Consider the following 22,576-nt stretch of genomic DNA (forward strand, 5'->3'; position numbering starts at 1 on the left):
AAGATAGAAAGGCTAGACTACCCAAACTCGTTCAAAGCGTCGGCTATTGCATTTGCCTTGCTCGGATGGTACAAAATATAGAGGTTGTAGTCCTTTATAATCGTCTAATTATAATTGTGATCTCTTTGATTCATTGAAAATACTTCCTTGAAACTACAATATTATAATAAAATAATTTTTTGCTAAATTACAAGTCTCTGTAGAATCCATATCTAACTTTTTTGAGTCTCTATATTATCCATGCATTAATAGCCTATACGTATATTGCTAATATAATAATTTGCCATATGTTTTTTAGGTATGCACCAACTCCCATTTCTACTTCAAACTCGTAATATTTTTCTCTTTCTAAAAAAACGATTCCTTACCATTTCAATAAAACCCTTTCCCCTCTCCCTCTCTCTCTCTCTAAAAGAAGTCGATCCCTTTGTTGAAAAGGGAAAGGAGGAGAAAACAATGGCGATTGTGGAGGAAGGTAAGGAGTTTGAGACGTGCGTTGTGTTCGGTGGTCGAGGATTCATCGGGAAACCGCTTGTCGATAGGCTTCTTCGACTCGGCAATTGGATCGTACGAATCGCCGATTCTTTCCCCACTATTCAACTTGAACCCTCTGAGTCCCTCCTTTCCCATGCCCTTTCTTCTGGACGCGCTTCATATTTCCATGTCGATGTTCGTCATAAATCCAATATCATTACAGGTACCACTTCTTACAACTTCCCACAAATTTTTCTGCATAAGTATATTTGTAGAGTGTAATGTTTGTTAGCAGGACAATTTCTTTGCAATGTGTATATTGGAAGTACTACTTGTTTGTTATTCTACTCAATGTGTTGCCTAAAAGATAACGAATGAGAGTTGTGGTAGGTTGTTGTTGAATCCTTGTAATGCAGTTAGTTGATATGTCATTTTTGAAGTGTCCTGTCAATTGGTGTTATTTATGCATAAAGTGGGAAAGGATACATACCATATGTTGTTTATTGCAAGTTGACGACTAACTATTTCACACCTTGCACTGGCTTTGTTGGAGGCAATGTGGATGATATTGATGGTGGCACAAATGATCCACACCAAAAGAAGTCAGGGTCTTGACAAGCTGAACGACATGCTTTGAGAGGCCACAACACTATGTCTTTTTGGATCTACTTGGAATGGGAGGAATAGGAGATTGTTCAAGAAAAATGATGAGCCATATATCAATATTGTTAACAAGTCATTTCTAGTTCATATATTTGATGGTGTACAGGGAAATTACTAGTTGATCATATTTGGAACAATCTTGGTGTGATTCAATGATTTTTTTTATAACCATGATGTTTCGACCAGCTTGTGTGCACCTCGAGTAATCTATCGGGTACTTTTTACCTCCAAGCAAGGCTTAGCAAGGCTTGGTCAGGAGGAGATCACCTTGTGTTTGCCTCCACCAAGTTTTGAACTTGAGATCTCATTGTTCTCAACACAATTCATTGACCACTAGGACAAACCTTTAGGTGGTGAGAATTCAATGAATTATTTCTTGACTAACTCACAAAATAAAAAAAGAAAACAAAAATGAAAGCACATGAGTGCTCTTTAAGTTGGAAAATATGGATTCTGTTTTGCAATTTGCAGAAACCTCTCGTCTCATAGATAGGGTTAAAACTCAAAAGACTATAGTGAAGGTTAGCATGGACCCTAGACAAGGATGATATGCACAAATTGAGAATGGTCCAATGAAAAGGTAACTATTTTCTGCATGTATAAGAATCTTATTGAGCAGGATTTGCTTTTGCTCCTAACCGAATGCTCACTTAAATAGAACAAAAGATAGAATAGGAAGTAATGAGAGAAAGATCGAATTATTTGTGGAAAATAAATAACAGATTCACATGCATGCACCAGCTAACATAATCATGAAAGTAGTCTATCTCAAATCTGATTCCTGATACCAAATATCAGGCCCAAACGTGTGATCAATGACAACAAACCTTCTCGATCACTCTCCTTTTTCAAAAAGTGAAAAAACCCTACTTGACCACTCAGCACTTTATCAAGATTCATGTATCTTGTGTGAATAAATGAAGGAAGAGGTTTTATGATAGAAGATGAGCACTCAGAAGCTGAATATCCTCCTGATTTGTTGAAAGAGAAAATTAAGGCAAATGAAACTATCTCCCTTTCAACTTGGAAGAAAAAATATTTTTCATGTAGCAGTTTGCATTTGAGTCTAAAGCAATAACAGAATATATAAAATGTTTCTCTTAGTGTGTAAGCTAACATGTATGCTTATTTCCATGAGATGTCCAATGACACTTTTGAGCAGGTACTTCCTATGAAATTCCTTTCTCTTTCCTAGCACCCCAAGTGTTTTACATTGTATTGTTGTATGCTTGTTTATTTTGAAACAATACCATGAAATTTTTTCCTTTCATGAATGTAGTAATTGTGTCCTCAGTTACTGAGCTTATAATCCTACACCATCATTCCAGGCATACACATCAGATAAACACAATTATGAATATTTAAAAGGCGGTCATGACTTATTAATAGTTGCGGAGTACTCCCTATAACTTCTATGGTGAATGAATGGAAGTACAATATTCTGAGATATGCAACAATGTTCAACAGTTCTCTGTAATGGATGATTGCTTTTTGCTTAGTATGGATGATTGCTTTTTGCTTAGTTCTTTGCGAGGACATCCAACTGATTATATCAGTGGTTTCGGGAGGTTTTTTGAACGGGGAAGTAATGATGGGCACTCATTAACCTATTTCCCTATTAATTTGCGTCCCTGTAGGAAGTGTTTATTCTCCTTTTAACTTTCTTTTTATTCAACTGCAAGGGAATTAAAAGATATTTATTTCTTCCATTCTTCATACTCTGAGAGAGTTAAAAAAATTATGAGGAGATGAATATTTTTGAACTTGTGTTTCTCTCTACAAACAAGGGAAAGGTAATACCAGCCCCTTCTAGTCCCCCTCCACCAGTTATTCGTCCCACTTTCTGTGCTGTCACCCAAAAGAAATGCTGTATTACTTTTCTTGACAATTAACAAATGCTGTAGTACTTTTCTTGACAATTAAGAAATGCATTAGGACTGTGATCTAGTCAATTAGCTTATGTCGTTTGATTGCTTGTTTGACATTCTTTGTGTATATATCTGACTTGGCTTGTTTAGTTTAAGCAGTTTCTAGAGTTTCTTACTTTTTTCTGTACCTTCCTGGATAACTGTGTTATTCCACTCAAGTAAAGTTGGACTGAGTTTTACTTCATCATATTCTCCCATGCAGCTATTGATGGTGCATCAGTTGTATTCTACATGGATGCTAGGGACTCATACGGTCATGATTTTTATATTAGCTACACAATTGTTGTTCAAGGTAATTTTTCATTCAGCAGTCATTTAAGTGAATTCCACATTTTTGCTATTTAAATTTTTGGTGTCCTGACTCCTGATTGAGAATAAATATTATGTCTTTCAGGTGCCAAGAATATCATTGCTGCCTGTCAAGAGTGTAAAGTCAAAAGGCTATTATACAACAGTTCTGCTGATGTAGTTTTGAACAGCTGGCAGGATATAAATGGTGGGGATGAGTCCTTACCATATTCCAGTAAAGTAAGTTTCTTATCCAAATTTACTAGGCTATATTCCTGTCAACCCTCGTCCACATTTTTCATTAGGCCATTATTTTCTTGTTTTCTCTCAGTTTCTTCTTTTCACTTTGATGCTTTCTCAATGCAGTTTGTGAACATGGTAACTGATCTTAAGGCTCAAGCAGAGGCTCTAGTTTTAGTTGCAAATGATGCTGATGGCCTTCTTACTTGCGCACTTCGTCCCAGCTATGCTTTTGGACCTGGAGACAATTATCTCTCTTCTTTGCTGGTCGGTGTTGCAAAATCTGGCTGGGGCAAGGTTGGAAGCCTTCTTTTTATTTGCTCTTCTGTTGGTTAAAATCAATCAATTATGTTCCTTCTTTTTGCTAAGCCTGTGTAGATGTGATGGACTAGACCTGAGTTCTTTGTTTTAGCATCAGCATCCAACAAAATTTTCACTAAACTCGTTAGATGCTTCAAATCTCTGAGGAACTTCTCTTTCTCTGCTCTTTGTTACCGGTAACCTTCGGTTTCCTTGTGGAAGTAGGCAAATAGGAATTGGTTAGAATTTGCAGCATGTTTTGTGTCAGGAACCACCTTGGGATGTACGTAGAGTAAAAGAGGAAAAAGATCATAGAATCCTCTCACGTCACAATTTTAGTCATTATGTAGGTGTAATATTCTGATTAGCAATTTTTAACTGTGTTTAGTCTTTGTATATATACTTTTTGAATAAGTAATAGACATTCTCATTTCAGTTTATTATAGGACTTGGTGACAATATGACCGACTTCACCTATGTGGAGAATGTTGCCTATGCACATATATGTGCAGATAAAGCTCTAAGTTCTAGGGGGAGTCATGTATGTGGCAAGGTACAGATTTTTAGCTATCTTTATTCGATATTTCCTTTTGATATGGTTAATATATTTACAGACAGTGTGATATGCCATGCATTGTAGGCCTTTTTCATCACTAATCTCAAGCCGATGAAGTTCAAGGATTTTGTATCTCTTGTATTTCAGAGATTGGGATATCAAAGGTAAGGTAGCTGGCATACTATTCTCTTACGTCTATACTTATTGATGATGCTCCCATCGTTAGGAGGTTTCTTAATGATTTTTTTTTCGAAATATGTGTAGATTAGGTGAATAGCAGTCATGACTATTGACTGTACTGTGGTTCCTGCATGTTGCAAAACTCTACCTCCCATCATGACTAACATCCTAGCTAAACAAGTTTTTGTGAAGTGCTAACAAAGTTTCTTTGTTGTCATCTATCTGATTTTATGGTTTGTGAAGGCTATGAAACTCTAGCTTGGTTGTTATCTTCATCTCCGGTCCGTAATTCAGAATTTTCCATGGTGTTTATGTGGGTAAGGATTGCATGACAAGGAGTCTTCTTGTACAATTGATTTGGCTAGATAATTCTCTTAGGTTATCTTATTTTGTCCTGACTCCTCATTTGTCTTTCATGAAGAGGGATAATTTATTCCAAATCTTCTCTCTCTCTCTCTCTCTCCGTGCCTGACTATTACTTCAAGTATCTGCATCTTCTCAGTGAATCTGAATATCGATAAAGACCTGCCCACCAAGGTTGCGCGTTTAGGCAAATTGAAAGAAATCACCTAGCCTTTTTGCCCAATTTAGTCAGTATTGTTCCAAGTAATTCTCTTTTTCATCCATTTCTTCTTGTTACACGCCATTCTTCTCCTTTTCTCTTGCACCACTTCCCCTGTTTACATATGTAGCTATCTTCATCGCTAGCTATTGCATATACTGTTGATACTTGAATAAATATTACTCTTAAGTTGTGTATTTGGTGACCTTCTTGGCTGGTCATAGTGTATTGTCTTAATTCTTGACTTACATTCTTTCTTTCTTTTGTTGGTTTTGTAGCTTTGCTCCTTCCCTTCCATTATGGATTTTGTGATGTGGCTTCCTGAAATATTTGGTGCTTTCTGATTGCAGGTCGATTATCAAGATTCCTGATATGGTTACCAAATATATTACTTTGATCATAAAATGGACTGTTTCAAGGATGAGCAACTGGAGTACCGAGAACGTTCCAGTTTTTGATATTATTGAATTAGCATTGTGCCATAGGAGATTTAATTGCTCGGCAGCTCAGAAATATATTGGATATTCTCCAGTTGTTTCCCTTGAAGTATGTTTGATCCTTTAGTTTTATCATTAGCTGTAAACAGTGACTAAACAACTGCTCTCTGTCTCATATTGTTCTGTTGGCACTTAAATTATTCTATTTGATTACAATATTTTCAAATAAAAGAATTTTAATTTTAACAATGAAAATTTATAATTTTCTGATATTTCTCCAAATATGTAAGTGTCACTTTCAAGAAAATAAATTAGCAAGAAAGCAATATTTGAATTCACACTGAAACTTAGATTAGTTGACCTTTAGTCCTCGAATTATGCATTAATTTGGGATGAGCAGAGTATATTTGACTGGCCAATGTTTTATAACATTGGTATGGTAAAGGCAGTAAATACCCAGTGTATATGGATCTTTTGAACTTTAGCTTACTTGCTGGCATTTTTTTTAGCTTAAAGGTAAAGATAACATATCTTTTTCTAGAATATAAGAATCCTAGTTTTCCTAGTTCCACAGTGATATGCAAAAAAAAGTTTTACTGTCATAATAAAGCAGGCTGTCCTGATGTTCTTATAAAAGACATGCTATATACATTGAGAATCTCTCTGATAAAATACCTGTACTTTAATTGTTTCACTTGATCGATCTTGGATCTCTTCTATGCTTTTCGAAGAAGCTTTACTTTTCTTGATAAGTATGCTGATTCTGTTGTAAGTAGCGTAAATTTTTTGATCTGTGCTGAAAATATGGTTGAGACTTGGGTTGCTTTTGAAATTTGCCATAGGGCTTATACTATTGTTTGGACATGACTCAACTGCTTATTACAGACGTGAAACTCTGATACAGGAAGGAGTTGCTGTAACCGCTAAGTCCTCTCATTTAACCAGAGAGTCATCTTTCTCAAGCTATAGCGACACCGATGAGGAGTCAAAAGTGCATAAACTTCTAGGAGGTGGAAAAGGTTGGTATGTTACTTTGTGAAATTTCTAGCCTTGCAGAAGTGTGGTTTTCTAGTTTATTTGAGTTAGTGGAAATACTAAAATAAACCCTCTAGGCATTTTTATTCACCTAAAAGCTACAATTTTTCTATGAACTGGTAGAGAGAACCGACTTGCCACAGTTTTCTCTAAGGCTCATTTTCCAGAACTTCTCTCAGGAGAAAGTATTGTGTTTGACCACAATAGACATGCTTGAGTTTGGTGTTTTGACCCAATTCTAGTGTTCTTCTGAGACTGAATTTCAGTTTGCTTCTTAGAATTGGCTTCTGGCTACAGTTTTAAGCACATTACAGAAACTTCTTTGGCAACCCAAATGTAGAGTGACATCAAATTTAGTAGAAAATTTTGTATACCTTTAGATTCTAATAGACTAAGTATTATTTATTATTGTTACTATTGTATACATGCAGCTTTTTCTTTTTGTGGGATAAGGGGTTGTGGTGAAAGTTTTCTTATGTCAGTCTGCTTCTACTTCTAGCTGTTGTTTTTTCGAGAAAAATCACAATTCTTCATTGTACCATCTTGGTTACCTCTAAATAACAATCTATAATGTTAGTGCAGTTGCAGAAATCTTACTGTGGAGAGATGAGCAGAGAACATTTACTTGTTTCCTTTTGCTGGTTTTCATCCATTACTGGTTCTTTCTGTCCGGGAGGAGTTTTCTTTCATCTCTTTCCCAGCTTTTACTAATGATTGCTGTTGCTCTCTGGGGATACAGCATTCTGCCACCAACAATGTAAGTAAGCCACTGAATGTACTTTCTTTAAATGTTTTAAATAGAATAGTGTCCTAAAAGAAATGTTTGGACAGACACGTCCTATCATATCTTCGTCAAGGAGATGAAAACTTTTGGTATATTATTTTTCTTTATGAGACAACTGGATATAAATCATATTCTTAGGGCGTGTCATGCGATCCCTTATGTGAACCTTAATGCATTGAGGTTATAAAAAAGAATAATATATGTGACATGTTAAGATTATATGTATGCAACTGGAGTGTTTCCCTGAACACCTCCCACAAAACCGAAGGTGAAAAGAACTGATTGATGCTACTTCATCCTGTTGTAAGGGTTAATTAGAACACTTCAAATCCTTTAACATTTCTTTTATCTGTAGGTCCAACATCTTCCCCTTATAAGTCTTCCTAACTCTGTTGTGTCAAGTCAACTGAATAATGTGCAAATCAGACACCATCTTTATAGGAAAAGGAAAATATTTGAGAAAATTTTAAAAATATACAGCCCAGCACAACAAATTACATCCATGTAGCCACATTTTCAGTTTCCACCCACATAGCCAACTTTTTTAGCAACAATGTTTTTACATCTGGTGTACAACATCATACAATATTATATAATACTATACACTTACCTTAAAATAATGTAGCAATCTTGTATAAAAGTGTATAATAGTGTACAAGAGGTGTTTATAACTATGATGCTCGGATTTGAGTGCAAGTAACCATCCAGGTGTGGATCTAGAAGTTGGATCCTTCATAATTTAAATTTTAAGATTCGGAGGTAGGGATATGGAGTAGGGGATTTGGCTTTAAATAGTTCAAAATTCTTAAAAAATCTATAAAGATAGCCTAAAAGGCTTTGAGGGGAAGCCAATAATTCGATCTTTCATTTTGAGAATTTCTCAAATTGTAGACACTAGCAGGCAATGGCTAAAATTCAATTTCCATTTTCCATTTTCCTCAGTTTTTGTCATGTATAGTGGTCAAAGTACTCAATCTCGGTTGAGCGCTCTCAGTATGAATCCCACAGTTACCAGTACCGATGTCATGTCGACAGGGGTGTGGCAGCTAAATGAAGAGTCCCCACAAGATAGGTTTATACACACTTTTACATTGTTATATAAGATTATACAAACTTCCACAAAAACTGGGTTTCATCTCCTATGAACTTCAACCAAGAAAGTCCATCCTAACTGTGTTAAATCTTCATTGAATAGCTTAAATTCTAACCACAACTTCCAAATAACATCCGCAATGAGCCTTAATCATCAATTTGCCAAAAAATTCAACAAATCACAATATTCACAATAGGTTTTCAAGCTTTTGAAAACCTCAACAATGGCGAGTTCCTAATTTTTCAACTCTTTCACCCAACAATGTTATGATCTGTGGTAATAAACATGAATATCACTATCAATCAGTTTAAGCATCAAAAAATGAAAATCATGATCACAAATTAAGGAATTATTGCTTTTCCCCCAAGTATTTCAAATTATATATGTAATGAGATAAATAGGCTATGATCTGAAAAAGGGGCTAAATAGGGTAAGCTTAGCCAAGTAATGTAGATTGTTAAAATCTCAAAATATTATGTGGAAGTTCATGGGTAAATTGTTTGCAATTGTCGGTATAGTCCCGTTCTTTGTTTTCCTCTATTTCTGAAATTGCCTATGAATTGTTTAAATAATCTATTTCCGATTGGGAGCGTTTATTCACAGCATTATTTCATAATGAACTTATCGGCTTCCAGTTCCCAGGTTTTAGGTTTCAGAATTTTTATATTTTTTTGATAAAAGGTTTCAGTATTTATTTTATGCATGGGATGCTTGTATTCCTTCAATAATGACATCTTTGCTGCAGATATGGGATTTCAGTTCCCAGAATATCATGGTCCTTCTTTGAGATCTCTGAAGTGGATATGAGAAATTGCTTTTACAACGTAGCATATATGTGGAACAGAGTGAGTCATTTAGCAAAATTACTTGCCCAAGGAGAGGATTGGCATATATTTCTGAAGGTGTGTACTAAATCAATTCATATTTTTACTTCCTTTTTACTAATTTTAAATTGAGCAAGAGATGATCAAGGTGGCCTTTGTCTGAAGTTCTCCTCCATAAATTGAGTTTGCTTAGCCTTAGTAATGTTTTTGGATGATTTCCACATGTTTTTTCAAATACTCCAAATCTAGCGTCTGAGTTCTCCTCTCCAGTCTTCAGAAAAGGCCAAACAATTTTTTTCTCCCAGAAACTCGAATAACGTTGAACAAATGGGTGGCATTGATCATTCCTAGAAGTTATACTGCACTTCGTGTAAGTAATTAGAACTGAGAGGGGGTAAAACAAACGAATTTAAGCTTTTGGATGAGGGCCAAAAGAAACTAATGGTAGACAATAGATTTAGCAGATGAAGTATCAAGAAGGGTGAGACACTTGACCTTGGGAAAAGAAACTGACTGTGAGATACATATGGACCTCATCTATTTGATGATTAGTCAGAATGGACATATTGTTAAGATTGCCGTCAATTGGGTCAGACTGCAAATAGTGTTTGTAGTCTGTCCTTGAATCTACTGTTTAGGTTGTGTTGAACTCTAAAAGTTTTCTTATTTTCTGCAGGCTGCAATACCCCTATATGTTTTGAAGTTGGTTATTTCGGATTGCTTGACTTTTGCACTTGGTATAGGTATGTGTTATACTACATTGTTATGCTTAGTGGTTGCATTGAAGTCCATATCTGGTAGTTTGTTTACATGAATTCAAAACCTTTGCAGCACTAGCACTGGCATTCACTTCATTCCTCATTTATGAGCAGTATGAGGATGAAATTGATAGTACAGTAAATGTAATATTCAGCATATTAAAAGTTGCCTTTACCCTGCTGATGAGGAGGTTACCCTTGCCTCCGGCATTGCTCTATTCTGATTCAGAAATCGGATCTTCTAGATTGAATATCAAGCAATGAGGTGTGTTAATGCTTTACTCCGTCGTAACAGCATACAGCGTAAGAGTGGTGTACATCTTCTGGCTCAGTTTCCTTATTTAGATTGTGTGACCTCTTGTACAAGTAGTTTGTTTACCTAATATGTAAAGGGTCTGTTGATCTGTATCCAATTGAGAAACTCAAGTCCCCCACCACTTCATTCCTCCCATACCCTAACACTAGGGCTACAAAAAAATTTGGGAAGTTCAAAGAAAAGAAATAAGACTCTTTGAGGATAGGCTTTGCCCTTTCTGGCCGAGATGACAACATAGTGGATGAATGCTCTGCTTGGATACATATTATGCTTGCCAATTTCTTATGTTGTGTGATTATTACAATGCCCTTTTAATGTTATACCCGAAGAAAAAAATGATATCTTTTTAGAGAAGAAACCCATCTTGTAGAAGGGTGCATCTTTCAAATTACCTTTCTGCTTATTTTGTTTTTAACCCCTACTGTTACTATTATTGTTCTTTTACTTTAAAAGCAGGTCTTAAAAAGGGGTAACTAATGATATTATTTACCATATTTACTATCTCTTTATGATTTTAAATGACTACATTTTATTTTTCAATTTTATTAAATTTCATATTAGATTTAAGTTAGATACATGCGAAGCACACTAAATACTCACTATATACATGTATTTGATATGATTCATATGTATTTGAGATGCTAGATACGCGAGCGAGATATGAGAATGACAAGCGCGACGGGAGGGGGCAGGTGAGACTTTTTTATGCATACGAGATACTTGTGAAGCACGTTAGCTATACCTATACATGTATCTGGGATAGCGAATACAAGAGCGCGATATTAGAATGACGAATGAGGTGGGACAGAGGCAAATAAGATTTGTTTGTTTATTTAAGGTACATGTGAATTAAACTATACACATGTATTTGATGTGATTTACATGTATTTGAGATACCATATAGCGGAGTGATATATGATACTGATGAGCGAGATGGGAAGGAGGAGGACAAGATTTGTCTATGTATTTTAGATACATGTGAATAACACTATATATATGTATGATTTACATATATTTGAGATACCAAATATCGGAGTGAGATACGAGAATGGCGATGAAAATTGTCTATGTAAATAGAATACCTTGCGTCAGAAGAAATACCAATGATGAACAAGGTTGAAAACCTTCAGTATGCTATTATCGAGAAGTTCTCATATGAATGGCTTAAACTGGAGGGAGGTATGTACTAAAATTTCTAAACAATGTAACATAGAAGGGAGTGCAGAATTGGTCTACTGAGACGTATACATGCATTGTTAAAGTTTAGTTGGACGGAAAATTATCACGATCCAAAAATACATGGTGACACTCGTCTTATTCCATCAAGACAAGTTATCTTAAATTCAAATATAATGATAAAAATATGAAAGTAATATAAGACTTAAAATCTATACTTATTCCATCAAGACAAGTTATCTTAAATTCAAGTATACTGATAAAAATATGAAAGTATTATAAGACTGAAAATCTATATATTTATATATAAAGAGAATCAAGACAAGGTAATGTGGCATTTCTATATGACCTCCATTTGATTTTTTTCTTTTTTCGTCTTTTTTTTCTTCATTCTTTTCATAAAATAATTTATTTCTTAATTAAAAAATTCAATCATATTTAATGTTCTAATTATATGAAATGAGTTACCAAAAAATTTTCATCTATTGACATTCTCTACTTAAATAACATGTCTTTTCAATTCCCTTCTAAATCTATAAATATCAATCGTACATGGAGATGTTGCATGTTTATTTCCATTTTTCCATTCTTTCTTTTCAGCAGTATTATAATTTTTAATCTTCTTTTCTTCATCTGTTTCTTCGTCAATCATATACTTAAATAATAATAAAAAAAATACATAAAAGATGATGCCACGGTATGACCTTCACTTTAATGAAGATCATAGATATATTCTTGAAAGTATTTATCACATTATTTTGTACAAGTTCAACAAAATGAAGAAGAAAACTTAATTATTTTGGAAATTCATGAAGAGAGTTATAGTAGTATAAAAGTTTGAATGATTTTCAAACATTTTGAAGATTCATTTTTGTGTTATTTTGATTTCTATCTTCACCATTAACAACAATGGATAGAATACCCATTTTTTGTTCAATATGAAGAAATAAAATAAAAGAGAACAAAATAATATCAATTGAAATCAAAATAACACAATAATGAATCTTCAAAAATTTTAAAAAATGTATATTAAAATTAAAATTTGAAAGAACTTGATTAAGTCCACACAATTACAATGTCTCAAGTTCTCAACTTGTGTTACAACTTATTCCTTAAAGAACAAAAAAGAACTACGATAGAAAATATTTATTTGCCAAAATTAAAAATAACAAGTGAAAAAAAATAGTGTAATTTAATGAACCACGTTTTTATTATTTTTTTTATCTCACTTTAATTTATCTATATTTTATTTCACGTTATATTTTATATGAATTGAAAGAAGTAATTGCAAAAAAATCTAGTAGATGAAAGTATTGATTTCATAATTGATGATTTTGTAAATTTTTGAGCCAAAACTATTTTTTTTTGCCTTGATTAATTTATATGTTAATTACACTGAACACATATATTTTAATATTAAATATTGATATTCTTAATACTATTAAAATCATACTTTTATAACTCTTTTAAAGTATATTAAATATAATTATCAAAATAAATAAAATAGTGAATATAAATACTTAATATATATTTTATGAAAATTAAAAACAGGACAAATATATATGCAAAAAAAATTTATTCATGCACCTGATAAATTATTTTTGTTAAATATATATCTTTTAAAAATTTTAAATAAAATATGAATATAAATGACTAAATAAGTTGATTTGATTTTTAATATATTATAAAATAAAAACACAAAATTTAGTACATAAAAACTTTATGATTAAATTTTTAAATTATATTTCTAATAAACTTAGTTATGAGTATATATGTTTGGATGCCCATGTATTAGTTTCATATAGAAAGAGATGCAATCATTGGTAACGCGAGAAGTATATTTGAAATGAAAGCATATTATTAGAATATTCAATTTAATTAACCTTATTATTCTATATATAATATGTGAAGAGGTTTATAATCTAGCAAATATTTTTACATAATTAATATGAATCTATTTATCTTTGTATTTCATATAAAAGATAAAATTTAGTAAACGGGTTAATAATTAAAAAAAAATATTCTCATTTCAGGTTAAATATATTGAGACTTAATAATCAGTAGAATAACATTTTTGGATAACTTTCTGAAAAATCATACTTGACGAGTAATAACATTTATCTTTTGATATAAATGCAACTAAAGAATTTAAAATACCTATAAATGTGATTTATGCGATCTAAAATATCAATAGATGTGACTTATGTAAAAATAATACAAATTTAAATTGTATATTTGAAAAAGGAACAAGAACGATTTAAAAACAGATTATTCAAAGGTTTTTTATCATATCTATATGAAAAAGAATAATAAAACGTGTAGATGTATTTCGTTAATATTTTTCAGTTACTTTATAATATAATTCTTAAATACTCAAGAAAAGAGGTACACCAAAGCATATATTGTAATATAAAATTCAAATTCATTGATAATTCAATAAAATGTACAAAGTGACATCAAAATCTATTGTTAAATGCCTATCAAAACAAAAAAGTTACTAAAAAAATATATCTTGAAATATTAATTAATAATGCACTATCCCTCATTTAGTAGATTATAAATGTTAATTTTATTAAGTTTCATTTTAATTGTCATCCCAAAATGATATATTCATAATTAATATATACTTAATAAAATAAAATAATAATATTACTTTTAGAAATAGAGAGAACTATATAATTTATTAAAAAAAATAATCTTTTAACATTTATTTTAAAGCGCGCAAAGCGCGATCAAATTCCCTAGTTTAACAATAATTGCCAACCCTACCCCACCCTCAACCCCGGAAACCTCCCACCCCCACAAAAATTTCCAATTTTTTTCCCCCCACCCATCCTTTCACCCACTCTCTTACAATTTTTATTTCAAACAACAAATAGTGCATTAGAGATTTTTATGTCTAATGTATATAGGTTTATATGGATTCTCATGTTTATCTATTCAATTATATTTGAATGACATTAAATAGATTGGAGTCCATATTTATTTATTAAAAAAATATAAAATCCATTTAATTTAATGTGAAAAAGTGAATTTATTTCACTTATATATGAATTAAAATTGCCACCGCGTGTAAGCATTACATGTTATCTCCTAAATATGATGAATCAACATTAAACGTGTAAACATTACATGTTATCTCCTGAATCAACATTAAATGTGCTCCTACATGCTGTGGGTGGCGACTATAATAATTAAAAGGTTAAATGGAATTATTTTGACTATTACAGTAATGTCTTTAAATTATTTTGACTATACCTCTAAATTATAATGTTCCTTAATGGTATGAGGCTATTTATTTTTGAAAAATGATAAATACAACTACTCATAAAGTTAGCTATCGAGTTCCAAGTATCGACGGAGAAAATGAAAAAAATAATGGTCTTAGAAAATAAAATTACCTTGTTCGAAATGTTTATACTTGGCATAATATTCCCAAAAGAAATAATTATGAAAATATAAAGAATTATATCAGATGATTGATTGATAATTGATAAAGAGTTAAGGGAGACATGAAAATTAAAGGAGCATGTAAGTACAATTCCATTAATAAATAGTGATAACTCAATAAAATTAATCAACTTACGTTTAACTTTTTGGCATTTGATTTAATATAAACAATAAATATTACAATCCCTTCATCTGAAAAGCAACATTAATTCCATCGGAAATCACTTCTTAAAAACATGGTCATTTCTTCTTTGTCTGAAGATTTTGATTTTGTTCATTATAAAAAAGCAACCAAAAGGGAAAAATATTATGAAGGCCGAGACTTGAAAAACGAAAAAATTGGAAGGTTAAGAAGAGATCAAATTTCAAAACAGAAAGAGTTGTTTTGAAGGTATTTAAAGTTTCATCTTTCCCATATTTGACTGATTTTTATTTTTTATGTCATAACTTTTAATGTTGACAATTAATTTTTTAGACCTTGCATGTTGAAATTTATAAATTTCGATTAAACTGTGAAAATGTTGAGTTTTCTGAATGTGAAGAATGTATGATTGTGTATCGACATTCCTCATATTTCTTTCTTAAATCTGCTCATAATCTATATATATCAAATCATACTTTTTATTTTATCAAAAAAAAAAAAAGTTTATCTTCAATATTTTCAGTGATTGTGGCCTTTATGAATGTGTTTTTGCAGAATTTAGTACTCGTGAAGTTTTTGAAATTTCATCGCCAGAGATATGATGCACTCACTACTTAACATCAAAACTAAGTGAATATGACTAAAATAGAGATGTTATGGGTACGTACGTAGAGGTTTTAGAGACTAAAATCAAGACCAAGAATAAACAAATAGGCTATGGAAGATTGTCGCATTTCTTGAAGATTGTTTGCATATGATGGTAATAAACTTGATTTTGACAGTTCAATCATGAATTCTTTTTTTATTTCATTCTGAGCTTATAATCGATATATACTGATCACGAGCATGCGAATGGTATGAAATCATACCCATACATAAATAATATATATATATACTAAAACAGTCATACCATATTTATACCAATATTATACCCAAAAATAGTTAAATTAGACCATATAGTTTAATTCAATAATCATACAACATTTCATACATTAAAAATTATCTAAAATTATATCAATATTAGAGCCGTCAATATGGTCTTAGTAGGGCTGGACTAAGATTTTTGGAGCTCATGGGCTTTTTAGCCCAACCTGAATAAGCCTGTTGATTTGAAGACTTGAGAAATATCGATAGCGCCGGCCCGTGGACTAATAATATTTAATTAAAAAATATAATATAATATTAAAATTTAAAATTAAAGAGAGTCAAACTCAAAACAATTCGGTTAATATTTCTATTTAGATATTTATACTTAAAATAATAATAATTTTTTAAAATTAAATTTAGATATTTATACTTAAAAAACAATAATTTTTTTTAAAAATCGTAACTTAACTTAATAATGTTTTATAAAGACAATTTTATTTGTGAATTTGATTAACAAGTAGTAGCATAAACATCATATAATATTGTTTTGTCGATATTTATGATAGTATTTTTAGATTATAATTTATAATTTAAATTAATAATTAAAAAAAATATATAAATTTTTAAAAAGTGGGCTGGCCCGGCAAGCCTGTAGCCCACATACTTGTGAGTTGGGCCGACCATTTTTCGATCCACATAAAAAATGAGCTAGCCCGACCTGACCCGTAAAATATCAAAGCATATATGAGTTAGCCCAAATTAACAACTCTAACCAATATAATACTTTTGAATAGTTTGTATTTTATATAGTTCATTCCAAACCATAAAACATACCAATATACACTCACAAGTCCACAAATAATATAACACCATAAATTTATACCAATCTATACAAGCACAAATATATTTTAAAATCACATTTTATACCAATATTATATACCCTAAAATAGTTAATTCAGACCACATAGTTTAAATTCAATAATCATACCACATTAAATATGGGTAAAAGCTGTCGAAAAATATATCAATATAATATTTTGACTAAATCTTTTTTTTGTATGATTCATTATAAACCATAAAACATACCGATATATACCTACAGATATAGTACAAAATCATACCTTTATATCAAAATTACAAACTAAAGCAATTATACCAGTCAAACATCTTTTAATTCAACAATCATACTACATTTATGTGAGATTATCAAAAAATATATCAATACAATACTTTTGGCTAAATTATACTTCATAAAGGTCAACAAAATTCTTAAAACATACCAATAAGCATAGTCGATCGAAGTAGAAAAAACAAAAAATACATTTCATTTGTTACTAAAGAAACAAATAAAACAGCCTCACTAATCATGATTATGAGGCTATGCCTCTGGTGGATATCTATCACACATTTTTCTATTGTGCTCCTCTTGACGACATGAGTCGCATGTTACCTTGATCATCTTGAACTTCCTTTCGGTATATGACTTCTTGCGGTCCATAGGTGGTCTCTCTCGAGCCATGATTTTTAATAAAAGGTTCAATATCTGTAGGAATAGGTAGCCAAATGAGATTTGACATTTATTATATATTATACATATAAACTTATTTTAATCATATATAAATAATATAATTTTTCGTCGAAAGAGAGTTCATAAGGATAGCTCCGGCCCTGGTCACTCTGACTCGTAATAATGTTTGATCCAGCACATGAGGTGGTATTTTTATGACTCTCGCATGAAAAAGGTGTAATTTAAATTATACAGGTGTCTATGTCGACTTGGACCGTTATATCAATAACTAACCAAATAAATTTCGTGTAAGAACTATATATAACTCACAAATGTAAATTTTACTGTCATGAGATTGTTAATTGCGTTAAAAACCAACAAAAATATATACCACAAAAAACTATTTAAGTTTGTAAAAAGAAATAACTAAATCAGTTAATACTCATTATTGTAAATCATAAATTATATTACCTTAATTATTACTCTAAATTGAAATTCGTACCAATATTATATCCAAAAGGAATTAAATCAAACCACGTAGTTTAATTCAATAATTATACCATATTTTTTTACATTAAAAAACTACCTAAAATTATATCAAATAATACTTTTGACTAAATTGTATTTTATATAGTTCATTTCAAACCATAAAACATATCAATATACATTCATAACACCACAAATACCACAACACCGTAGTTTATACTAATAATGGCACAAAATCATACTTCATATCAATATTATACCCTAAAACAGTTAAATCTAACTACATTATTTAACTCATTAATCATACAATAAAAGCTACCTAAAAATATCTCAATATAATACGTTGGCAAATTTACAGGTGCTTAATTACAAATAAAAAAGAGTACATCAAGAAAATAAATCAAAAATAAAATTAAAAGAACACAATAAAGCAATCAAAGTATCTATATTTCAATAGTCACGCTGCAAAATTTTGGAACAATTTAATTATTTTTTTGAAAATAAAAAACATAATGCAAAAAAATACATCAAAAACAAACCTGTATCATTCCATTCGCCTCCGTGATGAATCAATATTGAGAAGACGCTATAATTTTTCATGAATAAATTAGCAATAAAAAATAAAACGTACAGAAAGAACAGATAAAAACTCAAATTTTCTGATAACAATCAAATAACTGATAGAGAGATAATTAAGGGATTCACTATTTTTGGTCAGTTACACAAAACCTCTATTTATGGAAGACACAATATTACGTGATTATACATTAATTATTATTTTTTATTTTTAAATTTATATTATATTCATATTTTAATAATTGTTAATTGTGGTTAGAATTCTACTGCTACATATTGAAACTTAAAAACTCCTGCAATAACTAATAATAAGTAGTCTCAAATATGTCATTTATTAATTTTTTCCTAAAATGTATTCATGTTAAAAATAGAGATCATATATAAAAATTGTTTGTTGTTACCCCCTTCTCAATTTGTCTCGTGCCTTAGATAACTTTATTAAAGGTTTTACTTGTATTTAAATCGACACACTCATACCATGAGATACTATATTATCTTAATTGGTTTTATATTTTCTTGTTTGATAGCAAATGCACAGTTTAATTTTTATAAATTTTAAAATGAATAAAATGTAATAAAATTGATATTGTTTATTTCAATTTTTTCTAGTTTATAACTCAACTTTTAAATCTATAATTTTTTTTTGATAATAATAATAAAGAAGAAACGTGCAAATATGTTTTCAAAAATTAGTATTATTAAAACAAGAAAGTTCCTCTCTATAAAATTGTGCTACCATTTTGCTCCTTTACTGAATCAAAATTTAATTAAATATCTATTTTATTAATTACATAAGTAGAAGTCCAATAGCTCCACCTTTATTAATTAGTAACTGAATTATAAAACAAGGCTTACATACCAAAATCCTTACTGCTTTAACAAAAAGAAAAACACTAATGACTCATTTGTTTTCATTAAAATTAAGAGGTTTAAATATTAAAATTTGTATTTGAGTGTTTTGATCTGAATATATATCTGAATATTAAGATGTGATCTCTAAATCTGAACATTAAATAATTAATATTGTTTGGTTTTAATATTTGAATATAGAAGTGAAATTAAACATTATATAATAAAATATTATAAATTTTTCATTTCAACAAAATATATAACTTTTCTTAATTTTTTTTAAAAAGTTATAATTGCAACCAGTGTTTTTAACACACATCAATACAAGAAAATTATTATATAAAAAAAAATTCTTGAAAGGATTTATGAAAACTTATCCGTTGGGAAAAAATGGTGTTGAATTGTGAAAAGTGAGAAAGAGAATTTTTAGTTATGAGATAAAAAGGCAGTAGAAAAGCTATGCTTTATTACTTGATAATTTATAAAATGAGTCGGAATATTGTTAAGAGTCTCCTACAGATCTGATTCATTCAGATCCATTAAGAGTTTTTTTTTAAATAAAACAAATAAACTTAATGGGCTGAATCTGAATCATTCAAATTCAGACATGAAAATCAAACATACTTAATGAGCTGAATGTGAATGATTAAGATTTAGACTTCATTAAATACAAACAAAAGAGGCCGAAATCTTTACTGCTAAATATAATGTTTTGCCTCTTCAAATCTAAGTCAGTTACAACTTACAAGACAATAATTATCTATAAAAGAAACATATAATATCTCATTATATGATTTTTTGCACTATTTAATATTTGTCTACCTTTTAATAGAGGTTAAATTGGATTAATTTTTCCTAAATTTTATCATTAGAATACATATAGTCAAAAAAATAACTTTCAATTACATATTGTACATACTACCTTGGCAATTTTGGCTCGAACCAGAACTAACTTGGCAGAACAACAATGATTAGGGTGTGCATTGATTGATTCGGTTTGATTTTATGTATTATTAGTTTGATTTATTAGTTTTTGATTTTTAAATATGGTAATTCGATAACAAATCAATAAGATATTATTTATCAGTTTTTGATTTATCAGTTTTTGATAGTTATCAGTTGGTTTTCGATTTACCGAATAAGAAAATATCCGTAAAATATTATATGACTTTTTAGTTATCTAAATATAGTACGAAGGCCAATTACATGTCACCGCCAAAATATAGTATGCGATTTTTTTATGTTAATCAAATTACGGACATTTACAAACTTGCAAATGCTACAACCTATAATTACAAACTAAAACTAAAATCAATTAGTCCAACAAGACTAAAACTAAAACTAAAACTAAAATCAAATAACTACAATTGCGAACCCTACCATTAGTCTTTAGGTTTTTAGCAAACAATAAAAACTAGTAAAGCAACCTAGTGTAAAGTGGATAGAGTACTAATAATTTGATATAATTATAGTGTCTAGTTATATATTAAATTATTACTCATTAGGAGGGTAAAATAGTAAATTATTACCGTCTTATTGGTTATCAGTTTACCCAATAACCCAATAGTAAAACCCGATACCAAATCAATAACCCAATAACTTTTTTTATAAGCACATTAAAAACCCAATAACCCAATAACATTTTTCGGTTCGGTTTATCGATTGATTCGGCTTTTTCACACCCCTAACAATGACTTGTGATGAGTCTACCGATCTACATACAAGTATAGAAGAAAGAAAATTTGATGATTGAGGTTAAGGTTGTGATTTTTTTAGGGATAAAAAAAGGGAAAGGGTTTGGAAAATACTTTAAACTTTGGCCCAAATTGTTGTTACGACATCAAACTTCATGGAGGACCTTTTAATCACTACACTGTTTAATAGTATATGTTAAAGGTATATATGTGCCCACGTGGACACGTTACTATTAATAATGATACAATCTTTATGATGTCCACGTGGACACATATATACTTGTAAAATATACTATTAAATAGCGTAAAGGGTTAAAAGATCTTTTCCAAAATTCGTATCATAACAATAGTTTTGATCAAAATTTAGATATATTTAAGACTTTTTACTCTTAGTGACAGAACTTTGATTAGTGTTTTACCATACATGTGACAATTAAAGTCTTGGGAATGTGAAAGCTTGTTTGTTCAATAGTATGATTAATGTTTATTTTACAGATGATAGTAATTACAATATAATGACCCAAATGGTCATTTTGAGAAATTTTCACTATATTCTCGTTTTAGCTCTCCTGATATCAATCTTGAGTCATTTATGATAAGACTTTGAAATTGGTTTTGAGCTTCGAGTAAAAGTTGTGAAATTTGAGAGTTTTTGAATTTGAAAGATTGAAGTTGTCAAATAGTGATTTTTAGTGTCTTTTGGATATTCGAGAGTCGGAATGGAATTGTGCCAATTCTATAAGTCTCAAAATGTGGAAATCAGTCTAAGAGAATTGTTGGTTTCAAATTTGGAGCCTCTTTTTTAAGATATGAGGTCCTAAGTTGAAAATTGTAGAGATTTTAGCCTTTGGACTGAGTTTGGTCAATATTCAGGATTGAGATGCTCGTATTGAATTTTTGACAATTCTGTTGGATTTGGGAATGATTTTAGGCCTAATGATATCTTAATGAAATTTTTAGATGTCCCGAACTTGATTTAACCTTTTTAGATATTATGATTAGTTTCTTGTGACTTGTACGAGTCTCGGGTCAAGAAGACCTGAGATTTGTGTTTCAATAGTTTCATTTTGTCTAGAACATTGAGTATAGGCAAGTCACATGTATGATTTATGTGTATGAAATTTCAAAACAAATCCCGAGAGTCCATTCGATAATTTTGTTATTGGCTGTGTGTTGTTGGTGTCTGATGCCTTTGCTTTTGCGATGAGATCTTCACTTTCACAAAGATCACGTTAGCAAGGTGGGCTGACCCTCGCTTTCTCGACCTTCACTTCAGAAGGTTGGCTCGCATAAACGATGTTCAATCACTAGGCGGTTCGTGAATGCGATGGTTACGTAAGAGAACACGAGTCCGCTTTTGCGATATTAAAGAGGGTTTTGACTTGCAATTT

General features: G+C 30.7%; 1 protein-coding gene and 1 long non-coding RNA gene across 2 annotated transcripts; both read left to right on the forward strand.

Moving 5' to 3' along the window:
- The first annotated feature begins 298 nt into the window (after nucleotides 1-298).
- Nucleotides 299-10,930, forward strand: LOC107005180 (3beta-hydroxysteroid-dehydrogenase/decarboxylase). The gene is made up of 12 exons (XM_015203704.2): nucleotides 299-697; nucleotides 3,268-3,357; nucleotides 3,460-3,593; nucleotides 3,720-3,890; nucleotides 4,330-4,446; nucleotides 4,534-4,613; nucleotides 5,542-5,737; nucleotides 6,533-6,647; nucleotides 7,246-7,420; nucleotides 9,286-9,442; nucleotides 10,041-10,107; nucleotides 10,196-10,930. The coding sequence occupies exons 1-12, from the start codon at nucleotides 301-303 to the stop codon at nucleotides 10,384-10,386; spliced, it is 1,890 nt and encodes a 629-aa protein (XP_015059190.2). The 5' UTR covers nucleotides 299-300; the 3' UTR covers nucleotides 10,387-10,930.
- Nucleotides 10,931-15,215: 4,285 nt separating this feature from the next.
- On the forward strand, nucleotides 15,216-16,016 carry LOC114075104. Its single transcript, XR_003575451.1, has 2 exons — nucleotides 15,216-15,455; nucleotides 15,762-16,016. It is a non-coding gene; the product is annotated as an uncharacterized LOC114075104 (long non-coding RNA).
- Nucleotides 16,017-22,576: the final 6,560 nt, after the last annotated feature.

The sequence above is a fragment of the Solanum pennellii genome, chromosome 12, assembly GCF_001406875.1.
Source record: "Solanum pennellii chromosome 12, SPENNV200".
Classification (NCBI taxonomy): Eukaryota; Viridiplantae; Streptophyta; class Magnoliopsida; order Solanales; family Solanaceae; genus Solanum; species Solanum pennellii.